Source organism: Olea europaea, chromosome 9 (genome assembly GCF_002742605.1).
Source record: "Olea europaea var. sylvestris chromosome 9, O_europaea_v1, whole genome shotgun sequence".
NCBI classification, from domain to species: Eukaryota; Viridiplantae; Streptophyta; class Magnoliopsida; order Lamiales; family Oleaceae; genus Olea; species Olea europaea.
In genome coordinates, this window is record NC_036245.1 from 12,610,074 (window position 1) to 12,623,401 (window position 13,328).

General features: G+C 34.4%; 1 protein-coding gene across 2 annotated transcripts; it reads right to left on the minus strand.

Annotated features, from left to right (window-relative positions):
- On the minus strand, positions 1 to 9,342 carry LOC111399697 (protein EMSY-LIKE 3-like). Of its 2 annotated transcripts, XM_023027153.1 has the most exons (9): positions 9,100 to 9,342; positions 7,989 to 8,191; positions 7,548 to 7,898; positions 7,276 to 7,464; positions 3,342 to 3,410; positions 960 to 1,178; positions 819 to 887; positions 681 to 738; positions 1 to 345 (listed from the first exon to the last, which is right to left on the minus strand). In XM_023027153.1, exons 1-9 carry the CDS (start codon positions 9,125 to 9,127, stop codon positions 326 to 328), a joined length of 1,206 nt encoding a protein of 401 aa, XP_022882921.1. In that variant the 5' UTR covers positions 9,128 to 9,342; the 3' UTR covers positions 1 to 325. The 2 variants fall into 2 exon arrangements, with proteins under 2 accessions (XP_022882921.1, XP_022882922.1); XM_023027154.1 differs by lacking the exon at positions 681 to 738.
- Between the last annotated feature and the right edge of the window lie 3,986 nt (positions 9,343 to 13,328).

Consider the following 13,328-nt stretch of genomic DNA (forward strand, 5'->3'; position numbering starts at 1 on the left):
TGATATCACAATGGTCACTCATCCCAAAGTATCTCCTTTATTTGGACGTTAAAAGCTCCAATATACAGTTAAGAATAGAAATCCACGAAAAAGCCGATATACAGATTTGGGCATTACAATCTTCTACATACGATTTGCAATGTACAAGTTGGATAACACACTAATGACATACTTCTCAGGTTCTCTACACACTTTACACCATTCTAAAACTAAACATCATGCAAATCATCCATGGTTCTTTAACCTCTGACCATTCCCTTGATGTCATGCTTAAACTAAGGCAGATATAGTAGCTTACACACTACTCCCCTCCCGGGTGCCCATGCTAGGATGGATGCTCTCCATCTGATACGAGCAAATAAAATATAATAAGAAACTTGAAAATAGAAGAGAATGAATCTTGCATGCAAACTGGACTATTTTGTTCACTTTGCTAAAGCTATCAGCAGAAAACATAAAAGCCCCAGGCAACAAAAGCACAGATTCCTCCCAAAAACAGAAATTCGGTTGTTTATATTCCTGTTTCCATCTTAATTTCAGTTGCACATGGTGTGAAATGTATACATGAAAATCATGCCAACATGTGTTTTTTCGTATCATTAGATTCCAGAAACTTTCAGCAGTCACACACCCCACACCCACACACACAACACACACACAGAAAGCACTGTCTTCATTACCACTATCACACACATCCGCAAGTTTTCCAATCATCTCAATCAATGATCGTTCATGTTCCTGCATCACCAATTCCTGTAATCAGACCAAAAGCTACTAAACAATAATAGATTTTTTAGGACTCAAAAGTCATTATAAACCTTGAGCATTTTCTTAGCCTTTTCAATCTCAAGTTCATCAGGATGATTTGCATCAAGCACCTTTTCCACCTGCCATAGGAAAAGGGTATGAGCAAGTAAACTTACAAAGCAGCAAGATATTTTACAGTAAGATGCACACACCTTCTCTATCAATTTGTCTGTGTCAAGAATTTCAAATTTTCCCTCATCCTCCAAGGCGCTGTTTTGTGATGGCAGAATTTCAGTTGCAAATTGGTTCCCAGAGGGAACTCTCCCTCTTCCAGTGCTCGGAATGGTAACTACAGTGCCTTGTCCACCTGCCTCACCCAATCGAGATTTTACAGGATCATCACCCACCCATCTGATATCACCCTGAGGAATCTGAATCACCGTACAGTATTAAAGAATCATTTGTAACGAGGTTCCAGTATCTATCATCATCAAGTACTATACACTTGCTATGTAGTGATGAAAACAGCTAAAACGAATCATACTATCTGAAAAAAGCTTAAAATTAACTACGCATCTGAAAGCCCATGTAACTCCAGAAATCATCTACAAGCACCAAATAGGTTATGAACAAAACTTGTTGCGACTCTTAGCCTCCACAAGCAGTTATCTCATTTGTAAATTCTTACCCTGTTTGCCATGTAACTTCCACCCCACCCTCACCCTCCCAATGATACTCTTCTCCATTCTCATGAAAAAAGGGCAGACATTTTTAAGGATCATGGATACTTTTACCAAAAGACGGTGACAGGGTGCATTTGTAAGTGTACCAAAACTAAATGGCAGGTTTAATTGGAGGGGAAATAAATTATAGTAAAAACTTGTACTCATTTTAGGCAAGGGCAATGATGGGAAATAAAGAATTTAGATGGATTTTAGATATAATTTTAAAATATAGTTTAATTCAAATTATGTTTGTTTAGACTAGATTACTTTTGATATTTAAACAAAGTTCTAATTTATTAGTTCTTCTGATTTTAGCTTCTTTGTCCTATGTAAAGGAGGCTTATTCATTTATGATCATTTCATTAATTGGTTAGGAATAAAGATCGCATCATTGGTTAAGAAGTTACAGTCTATTTCGTCGGAATTGAGTTCTCTCGATAGGGGAGAAATGATAGAAAATGAAGATAAGAATAAAGATAAAATTTAAAAAGAATTCTAAAGTAAAATTTGATTCAAATTATGTTTGTTTAGATTAGCTTTGATATTTTAACAATGCTCTAGTTAATTAAAAGTTCTTTTGATTTTTGCTTCTTTGCCCTATTTAAAGGGAACTTATTCATTGTAATACTTACAATTTAATTATATGAAATAAATTGATTCCATCTCACTTAAATGCTCTCTATTCTCTCCCTATTCTTCTTTTTTCATTTAACCGAATTCATTACATGCAAAATATCTAATTTAAATTTTTAAAAGTTACTTTCATTTACTTCTGCTATTTTGGTCATGGAGGTGTATAAAAGTCGATCAATTAAACGCCATGGTCAAGTTGCTTGAGCTTAGAACTTGGATAGCTCGACTCAATCGTTGAGTTAGTAACATACTAGGTTGACTTTTTATGAGCAAAATGGTAGACCGAGTTTACAAACACAAGAAGAATTAAACATTTTAACAACTACCATAAACAAAGTAAACATAGTAAAGTAACTAAGAAGTACAGAAACTTTGGACAGTGAAAGCAAGAAGAGGCAACAGAATCCCGGATATCACCCATTCTTTGAATGAAGCAGTGTCCATGAAACATCAACAAAGTCCAGGAAAGGACGTAAATGGAAGAAAATGATTTGGGATTGTAACGTTTAACAGGCCGTTTGTAGCAGAATTGTAAAGGTGCGCCATTTTTCACTCTCTCTTTAACTCAGTCGTTTTCATAGTTTCCTCTTTCAAAACTTGGTTCTTTTAAGGTTCTTTAAAAACCAATCTTCTCAAAAACATAATGCAATAATTCTTGGTTTAGTTTTTGAATATGTCCAGAAGTATAAAGGAAAGCAGCAAGAGATAACACGAGAATTTTTTGAGACCATTTGAATATCTATCTAGACTGGTATAATTTCGATTTTGTCATTTTCTCTCGTCTGATCATATAATTGAAATTATTGTTTTACCATGTATAAAATATAAACATTAAACTCGACAAAACTTTTCAGAGACATTTTAGGTGCTTGTTATAGTCAAATTATTTTAAAGAGGTGGGTTACACTCATACAGATATTAAATTGCATTTCGTGTTAAGTACTCTTGTCACTTTTTATTTTTTATTTTTACACATAATGGCATTTAAAGTAAGATGGGCTGTTCAGAATGGACATTCAACTTTTATAACTTACAAAATCAATCAAACATTGCTATTGTGCTTTTGAGTTTATGCGCAAATCAAAATAATGATGCATGTCCGGGAGGCCCTCAAACTCAGGAATCCAAAATGAACTCTTAAATGTATTTATAGAAGAGTTGATGAACTACAGCACTACAGTAACTTCAAATGTATAGGCAAGAAACTTTTAAGCTGACAGGAACAACAGAACATACCTCTTTGAGATGCACCCACTCCAAGGTTGCATTTGGTGTATTGATATCATAAACTAAAGAATGGCGACCCTGAACAAACACAAAATTAGGAAAAACAAGAATTGAATTTGAGAAATTTGCAATTGCTTCATCATAGTCCCCTGGTCAACACATGGATAACACATCCTTCAATGTAAACCTAATTGATGTGGAAGAACAAACACAAAATTAGGAAAAACAAGAATTGAATTTGAGAAATTTGCGATTGCTTCATCATAGTCCTCTGGTCAACACATGGATAACACATCCTTCAATGTAAACCTAATTGATGTGGAACGGAAAATAGAACAGCATCAAAGATAACACATCCTTTAATCAACATCACTAAATATCAGTAAATCAATAGTCTACAATCTACATAGTTCAAAACAACTAGTCCTATTTATAGTAGTTATTGAAACCGGACCAGCTAGTTTTGACAGTTGAACCAGCCTACGAGCACTGTGATCTTTGTTGGGAAAAATTCATGTCTAAGAGTTTAACTATGACTTATTTCAAAACTAAAAAATCAAGTTCAAAATTTCAAAAACCAGATATTATTTAATTTTATTTATGAAATAATTAATTAAAAAAATATTTTATTAATTAAATATATTAAAGTTACAAGCCAATACAATTTGGTTACAAATTATTGAATTAATTAAGTACCAATTATTTTTTGGTCACAAATAAAAATTTTATAGATTAAAAATTATTTTTAGGTTACAAATAAAAAATTTAATAGATCACAAATGTTTACTCGATCACAAATCAAAAATTTTATAAGTCACTTTATTCATCGGTCACAAAATCAAAACTTTCATACCAATCAGTCATAAATTATCAAATTAATTGATCACAAGAATTTCTCAATCACAACTTAATAAACTGCAAGTTATGATCATATTTTTTAGGTCACATCATTATTTATTGGTCACAAGCACCTTATCCCATCCACCCACGACCACTGCAGGACCACCACCACCACCTTCACCAAACCGTGCAAAACCACCACCACAGCAATCACCACACACCACAACCACATTAATGCAAACCCACCACCATAGTAACCACAATACCATTACACACCAAACTCCGGCACCATTATCGCCGCCACCAAGCACTCGGCGTGATGTCTAGGTTACTGATGACAAAATCAAGAAAGGCAAAGACTATGTATACTTAATTTCAAACCAATCCAGACGCCTAAAACTAATCAAATGATCAAATATACCGTAAGAGAATAAGTTTTTTGAAACTAAAATTGTTGATTGAGTTCGCTTCAAAAGCGAGTGAGTTGATAACATGTGTGACTACAAAGGAAGAAAAAAGGCCCCTATGGAGTTTGTAAAATTAGATATATATTTTTTATACATGTTTTGCATTAAATTACTATTTAGAAGGAAAAATAAATAAATTTAACGGGTAATCGGTTTGGTTTGGGGCGACGGCGTAAATACCATACCTGCACCGCCCCGAAACGGGTCATTAAAATCAAATACCATATCCGCCCCGTTGCACTATCGGTTCGATTTTTTCACTCGGTTCGATTAACCATAGTTTTCAATTTTGACGGTTAAATTGACATCCTTACAAGTCGTGAGTGCTATGCGCACGAGTAACCACCACCACCACCACCAAACCACCTAAAAAAACTACCACAAAACCACCTCAAAAGCACTTGTGACCACTGCTACGCCATCACCTAACGACTACCGCTTGATCCATTACCATCACCACCGCCACAACCACCACCAACACAAACTAACCCAACCCATAGGTGCTGCCATCACCACCGCATTACCATCGCCAACATCATCACCACCACAACCACCAAAACGCACCCCGAAACCACTGTAGTAGTCAGAGCCATTCCCACTTCCCCCACCACAGCCACCAACAAAATTACTCAATAAACCAGATCCAAAAAGCAACGTCATCTGCGCAATGACCGTTGTGGCGGAACCGCAACGGCAGCTGTCACAGTATTATCGTTGCTGCTACAGCGATAGCCGTGTGCGGCTTTATGGAAATGGCTGACAAAGCTGTGCACACGCACAGTGCTGCTTCTCGACATATTTCGACGGTCTTTTCTTGTCTTCCGACGGCATTGCTAAATGTGTGAGGAAAAAAAATAGAGAAAGAATGAGGAGAGAGAGATGAGGGAAGAAATAATTATGTTTGATAGGGTGAATAGGTAGATTAATTTTATTTTATAATATTGTTTATTAATAGTAAAATTTTGAATTATCAACTGAATTTTGAATAAAAAACTTTTAAATAAGATTTTTGAATTGAAAAGTTAAAATACCTATTTTTGGAGTAATTTTCACATCTTTATTTAAAAGCACAAGACAATTACCCAAACAAAGCCCGTTTAAACAGGTTCGGGTTTAATAAGTTCAGTTAATACTCAAGTTCTAGCATAAAGGTTAAGTTTTAACTTTTAAATCTATCAGAATTACACAGATCTATAAAGAAACTTTTACCAGACAAAACATTGAAGTTTCCAACTCTACTTTCCGGTCTCTCTCCCTTTTTCATTGTAATCTCCATCTCTCTTGCTTAGTTTCTCCTTTAATTCCTTTTTATTTGCATGTTCTTTTCTATCATTCTGTACGTACAGTTGATAACAACTATGTACAAAATACGATCCTGTGGTTGTATAGTTTTTAATATTTAAATTCGATTGTTGCTCTTGTATTCAATAAAAAGATAATTTCACAGACTACAATTACAAATCTGTGTTTTATTTGTGTACCCTGCAAACACAGTAGGTAATGGATATAGCCTGTATTTCATGATTCTCTTCTCTGCTTCAGTACACATGCGAACCATATATTTTATTACAACTACTATTTTTCTAGATTAAGTCATTTTATTCAACTTGGACACATTTTTTAAGTTAGGGTAATTTGTAGAACAAACGGTGGAGAAATGCTATTCAGATTTTATTGAAATGGTCAGGATCCCTTTCTCTTGGAATCCAGAGGAACAAGAAGTAGGAGGGGAATTTAAATAAAGTGTTTTTCACCTATTCACAAACCAAATGCTGCCATTATTTCTGATAGTAAGAGTTAAGGCCGGTCATATTAGACAGGTCCCAAAAAATGCAATTTACACTTAAAAGCCCTAGCTAAAATGAAAAGTTATGTAATCACAACATAAATCTAATAAATATGGAAGTGAAATAAGTCAAATAGAAGAAAATCATTCATAATTATAATCTATTTCATGTTCTTTCCCTAAAACAATAGTGTATATTTTTGCCATGTTTCAAATGTCAGTTCCATCACATGCTTCATCGCTTATTCACAGCAATGTTGCATCCCCAATTCCCCTATGGACAATCATCAATTACTACAGCTGGTGAAACACACACACACAAAAAAATAATTTGTGAACTCTGATGGAAGAATTATGCTAAGTAAAATTATAAAAGCAAATGCTTCTTATATAAAAAGAATTAATAATACCAAGTACCAACATGGACGAGCTGAAGTATACAACATGGCCAAGTGTATCAAAATATTAACTACAGTGATCATCCATTTATCATAGTATGTAAAAGAGAAGATAAGTAAGGAAGTTTTGTTTCTCACTAGTGAGAAGGCAATGGTGATTCCCTACATAATGTACAGCACCAAAGGGTACAAAAGGGAAAACAAATCCCATACTCAATACATTTATTATTAATTTTTAAAATCCTACACTTCCTTAATTGTATCGTTTTCTTGTAAAAGAATTTAAATGAGATCCATTCTTCACCTTTGTATTTCCCATCCATGTCAACACATAGAGCATAAAATAGCAATTATTTTTTACTCTAGTTTAAGGCATATTCGACCTACTAAACCCGCATTAAAATGATCCTTCAACTAAGGAACCAAAACAAAAACAAAAAAAAGGAACGTACATCTTCAGGATTGTAGTCAGTTATGACAGCTTCATAGAAGTTGTTATCTTCAGGCCACCTCGTCATCACCCTCCTACCAATTAATGGATCATGGTTACTTTCGGCAAGGTCATTGGTTGAAGGCGCACCAGATGAACCAAGGTTGTTAATCTGATATTGCATGGGCCTTTGGGTTGAAGCTTGCTGGCCCTATAAAAAAGAGGAGATAATAGAAAGATGAATGAAAAGTTAGATTAGCATCACAAATATCCATATTTTATATTCAAACATACGGCATAAGGCCTTCTGCCACCCATTACTAAAGGAGGTCCCCATTTCCCAGCCGAAGTCGATGGCTGTGTGGTAGCAGGCTGAGGGTGTAATGACTGAGATGGCATCCCAAATGGATTTCCTGATTGTGATGTCTTCTGCTTCTTGCGAGATGCTGACACTGTGGGACTGGGTAGTTGATCGTTAATGTGCTGAGGGACATTGAAGGCTACATTGTGAATCCCACCAGCTTCTCCCCATTCCCTGATTCTACGAATGAGATCATCTGCATTGACCTTGGTAAGTAGATCTCTGTGCTCGTCATCTGACACCCTTAGCTCCTTCCTTAGTTCTGTTATCAGACCCTCCTTCTCCTGAAGATCATGACATATTATGAAGCATCAAAACGAAATAAGCAGCTTCCAAACATCCAGGAAAAGAATAAAGAAAGCAACATCACATACCCATGTAAGGGCATCAGACTGTGCTTTGAAAGCTTGTAGGACTGCAGCATATGCTATTTGCTCCAGGTTATGGATTTCAGACTCCATATCAGTCGGCATTCTTTGATATGGAGCTGAGCCTACAAAAGATCTTCCATTTACTGCTACACGACCTCCCACTGGAACTCTATTATATTGTGGCTGTGGATGATCATCATCAGTGCCTGCACTTATTTCAACAGAAAGGGCTTAAATCCACGAGAAAATGATAACATATTATCAAGAAAAGTAAAAATAATTCCATTTTCTAGCATATATTTTAACTAAGTATTTGCAATAGCTGATAGAAGGAACATTGTTCATTCATTGCTCCTCCATCACTCGCCAAACAAAGCCATACTGATAAATAGTCTGGGTACCTTCTAAATCTGAATTTAGAACACTTATACAAAAGAAAATGATGAGTGAACTGTAAAATTGATTAATGAGAATAAACCTTTTCCGTAGATGTTTTAGCATCTTTTCCTTCCTCTATTAATTTTGACGTAAATATGATCACTATAGACAATAAGAAACTCTCACAGATCCTAATAAACGGTGGTAATGAAAACCTTAAGTTCATGTTCTCCTCAAAAATGAAGCATAAAGAAAGATCTCAAAAATTACAATAATTTTGGAACCTTTCATGCATAATACAAACATTCAGTAACAAACTAAACCCTTGAGAGGAAACAATATCTTACCTCCGGATACTGAAAGCTACTCTAAAAACTTGAATTAAGCTCCTCGTTCATACATTCCAAACGAATCTCCAAATATCCACTGATGCAAACCAGCTTAAAAATTGTGGTCCCATGAACTAAAATCTCACAGAGACTAATTGGAAGTCGAGGGGCTAGATATTCTTTTTTTCAAGTTAATAAGTAGAATTGCAGAAACACATTCCTAAAAACCCTAAACCATAAAAATCATAAACTCTAGGTTTAATTTCGAAGAATTCCAAGAATTTATTATGAAACTCTAAAAATCGTCAATTAAAAAATCATAGCATCTAAAATGATTATGCATAAATCGATGTAACATTAATTAACAAATTGAACAATAAAAAATAAATCTCAATTCTAAGACTCACCACTGCTATCGTTATCTCGAAACGCCATAAACAGAAATTGCTATGGCAAATTCGTATGCACTTGTATAGTTATATAGAAAGAATTATGTACAGCCCGCTTGGTGCTTTTCAGACATTTCTACGCATGTATGCAACGGCGAGAAATTGCCGGGAAGGACGGAGATTTTGGAAAAGAAAGGGAGAGGCAGGTATTTATATACCCTCCCGAGGACGAGAAAAACAAATTGCAACCACTTTACAGACTTGTCATTTACCTCGTTAAAATACAGTTGGTCAGAAAACGATTTCAAATTTGGGCCCTAAACCCACATGATTAAAATGATTAATTGACAAAAGTAGCATGAGGAAATTAGGCAGTGTACCTATACAAATAAGGATTTTGATTTATACCTTTTAAATTAATTAAACATTTTAATGCAGTATTTACGTTCTAATTATTAACTAAAACTCTACCCCCTTAAACAATTTTGATAGAAACCACTCTTATATTCAAACTAGGGACAAAGCTAAGAAATTTTTTTAGTGCAGGCATAATTTAATAAAAGTAGAATTTTTTTATCATGGATTTAATGATGTTACGAGAACATTAAAAATGACATAACGACAACACTAAGATGATGATCTCTTTTCCTTAATCTAGGATTAGTAAAAAGTTGTGCAACATCAAAATCTACTTTATTTGATATCTCCCTATCAATAATTATTACAAACGATTTTCTTTAAAGGAATCTCTCCAATAGAGATTCACACTAAAATAAACCACAAATGTCTCAATAGGATTAAATATTTAAAAATCTAGTAAAATGTTGGACAAAATTTTTTAAAATTATTTTAATACAATAGTAAATGATCTATTGGCATAACACATATACATAATTCCTAAACACGTTATAACAATAATATTTTATGTCTCGATGGTCGGAGTTGGAGATCCAGATATTAATAGATGCTCTTTGTCTCACATGCTAGTTAAAGACCAGGAAAGTGTAAAACTGAAAAGCAATAATATGCAAAAGTACCAGAACACAAACATCGGTGTGGTTGCTTGAAAAACACTCCGACAAACAGTTAGAGGAGTTCCACAACGTGCCAATTAGATAATGATGACAAATCCATAGAAAGCAGCAAAGTCTTTAACTCCTCTCGGAGTCTCTGTAAATCAAGCATATGTGGCATTGGCAAGGACGAAAGACAAGCAAATAACTTCTATATGCAAATTTTGGAAATTAGCTTTCCTCACGATATCAAGGAAATGTTATAGGGTTGGAAGTCTACAACCTTTGGAATTCTTCATAGCTATGTAAATAGTAAGAGAGGGGAAGAAAAAGAAGAACCCTATCAAATGCCAATTAGATAATGATGACAATTAGAGAAGAGTTCCACAATGTGCCAATTAGATAATGATGACAAATCCATAGAAAGCAGCAAAGTCTTTAACTCCTCTCGAAGTCTGTGCAAATCAGGCATCTGTGGCACTGGCAAGGACGAAAGGCAAGCAAATAACTTCTGTATGCAAATTTTGGAAATTAGCTTTCCTCAGGATATCAGGGAAATGTTGCAGGGTTGGAAGTCTACAACCTTTGGAATTCTTCATAGCTGTGTAAATAGCAAGAGAGAGGAAGAAGAAAAAGAACCCTATCAAATGCCTGCAAATGGAAAGAAATAGGAATTCAAATGTCTAGGTTTTGATTTAGGAAATGGGTCGGTATAATGGGTTATAATTTTTTCTCTTGGGTTTCCATTTTTTCATCTTGGGTTGAGGTAAACTGAAATATAGACTGTAGACAAATGAAAAACCCACTACTATAAAAAATTAAAGGAACTGAGTGAATGGCTCCGTCGCAAATTCAAACACTCCTACTCTCATCTCATTTTACCCATCTACAAGAAAGTGACTTCAAATATCTATTTAATTTCTGTTGATTTCATCTATGTATTCCTCCATCCACGTTCAATTTCAGCCTTTCTCCTTCTCATTTCGTGGAGATCTTAAACACCACCCTAAAAATCCCAAATAGTCAAAACCTTAATCCATTCCGATCAAAATCCAGAAATCTGAGTCTGATCTTGACTTATTCACTTTGATGCCGATTTTAATACCAAACTTCGACTCCTATTTCTACAATGACCGGAGAAAGTGGGTTGAAGAGGAAAAAAGATATTGATGAAGAACAATCTTTGAAGAAGAAGAAATCTTAAAAACACAATGTAGCATTAATTTTTTCAGTTTCCACTCTTCCTTTCCGATTTTGATATTTTTCTGATTTTGGTATTTCATATATGACTTTTTTTTGTTCTGTTCCCTACCTTTTGCTTTGTGTAAAATGAAATATGTGTAAAAACGTCTTTTATTGAGATGCTTTGGTGATCTTTGGTGGGGAAAAATATGTTGATGTGCCTATCAAAAAAGTGATAAGACAGTGGAAAGAAGTGAAAGGGAACTGAAAAAGTGATGCAGTTGAAATAAATTTGAATGAGGAAATAGAATTTCATAAGATGATTGGTTAAGAGTTGATGATATTGCTGCTTATAGTTTAGCAAAAAATCAAGAAGTACTTATTTTTTCATTTTGTTATTTTTTTCCTCGTAACTTATGTTTATTTTTACGTCAATATAATTTGAATTTGTATTTGTATTATTGTTCATGCTCTAGCAAGTTGCATCACCATCTAATAAAGACAGAATTGAATAGGACAAGTAGTTTGAATTGAAAAATGAAGTTTAGGGAAAAGTTGTGTAAGATGTAGCTGTGATTGAAGCTGAAATTGGAATTGAAGAGAGAAATATTGAAACTATTGATATTGATAATAATATGACCCCAAACATGCCCTTGAAAATACAAAAGAAACTTGGAGTGTTTCTTCAATCACTCTAGGTCAATGAATATGATTCTATATGGGGACTAAGAAGCGTGTTGTAGAAGGCAATTTTGCATTCCCAGTTGGTGTTGGCCCTCTAATGGCATATGATGTTGATGTCTTTGAGCTTTGATTTAACAAGGGATTGATAAGAAAAAAAATAAGTAAGTTGATGCTAATATTTGTTATTTGTGAATTTTTTCCAATAAAGTGACATGTCATGTGACTTTTTGCATTATGTTATGTAGACACAAACATTTCAATGATGAAAATTCTATTATCAATCCCTACTTCTTTTTTAGTGATATTGCAATATCTACAAAATCGTGGTAGTATGAATTGTTTACTCCAAATAAATGTTTGGAAAATACGGTAAGTTATTTTATTTGTTCGTGTTTTAAGATTCTTTAGTATAATTTTTATTACAATTGTTGATTTTGTCAGTTTTTCCCCCTTTTTGTAGCATATTGATGTGTGTTTCTATTATTTGAGGAATGTTAGAAAACAGAGAAAAAGTATGAAAACTGGAGAATTAGAAGAAATATGAAAACTGGAGAATTATATTTCTGAGTTGTGTTTATAATACAATGTGTACGCTCTATTTATACAAGATAGTCTATGCTATAAAATGAGAAAGATACAATAATTCCTATAATTAAGCAATCTGTAATCCCCATAATTAAGGAATCCCATTAATTATGCTACAATCACACAAATTATGCTAACACCTCCCCTCAAACTCAAGATGGTATTGTAGATGTCATTTTGAGTTAGCATACTAAGTCGTGAAAACGCCCAGACATGTGACTTTTGGTAAAGATATTAGTCTGATCAGAGGAAGATACATATTCTAAATGGAGAGTACTAAGAGTAACATGATGGCAAATAAAATGACAATCAATCTCAATATGTTTAGTGCGCTCATAAAACACATTATTATGAGCAATTTGAATAGTGCTTCGATTGTCACAATGAAGAGCAATAGAAGATGAGTGACAGAGACCCATATCTTCTAATAAACGACAAAGCAAAAGTAACTCCGCAGTACCATCTGCAAGGGTACGATATTCTGACTTTGTACTAGAATGAGCCGTGACAGTCTGCTTCTTGCTGAGCTAAAAAATAAGTGAGTTGCCCAAAAAGAAACAGTAATCAGCGGTAGAACGACGATCTGTAGGATCACCAGCCCAATCTACACCAGAATATCCAGATAGTACTAGAGAAGAGTGAGATAAAAAATAAAGTCCATGAAAGAGAATCCCCTTCACAGAGCGAAGTATCAGAAGAATAGTAGAGAAGTAATGTGCGAGGAGCGACCATAAACTGACTGACCAACTGAATTGCATAGGCAATATCAAGCCCGTGTCACAG

Coding starts and splice junctions, on each gene's coding strand:
- LOC111399697 (XM_023027153.1), bottom strand. CDS start 9,127: ATGGCGTTTCGAGATAACGATAGCAGTG. Junction 8,192..9,099: donor TCGAGATAACGATAGCAGTG/GTGAGTCTTAGA, acceptor AAATAAGTGCAG/GCACTGATGATGATCATCCA. Junction 1,179..3,341: donor AGTGGGTGCATCTCAAAGAG/GTATGTTCTGTT, acceptor ACGGTGATTCAG/ATTCCTCAGGGTGATATCAG.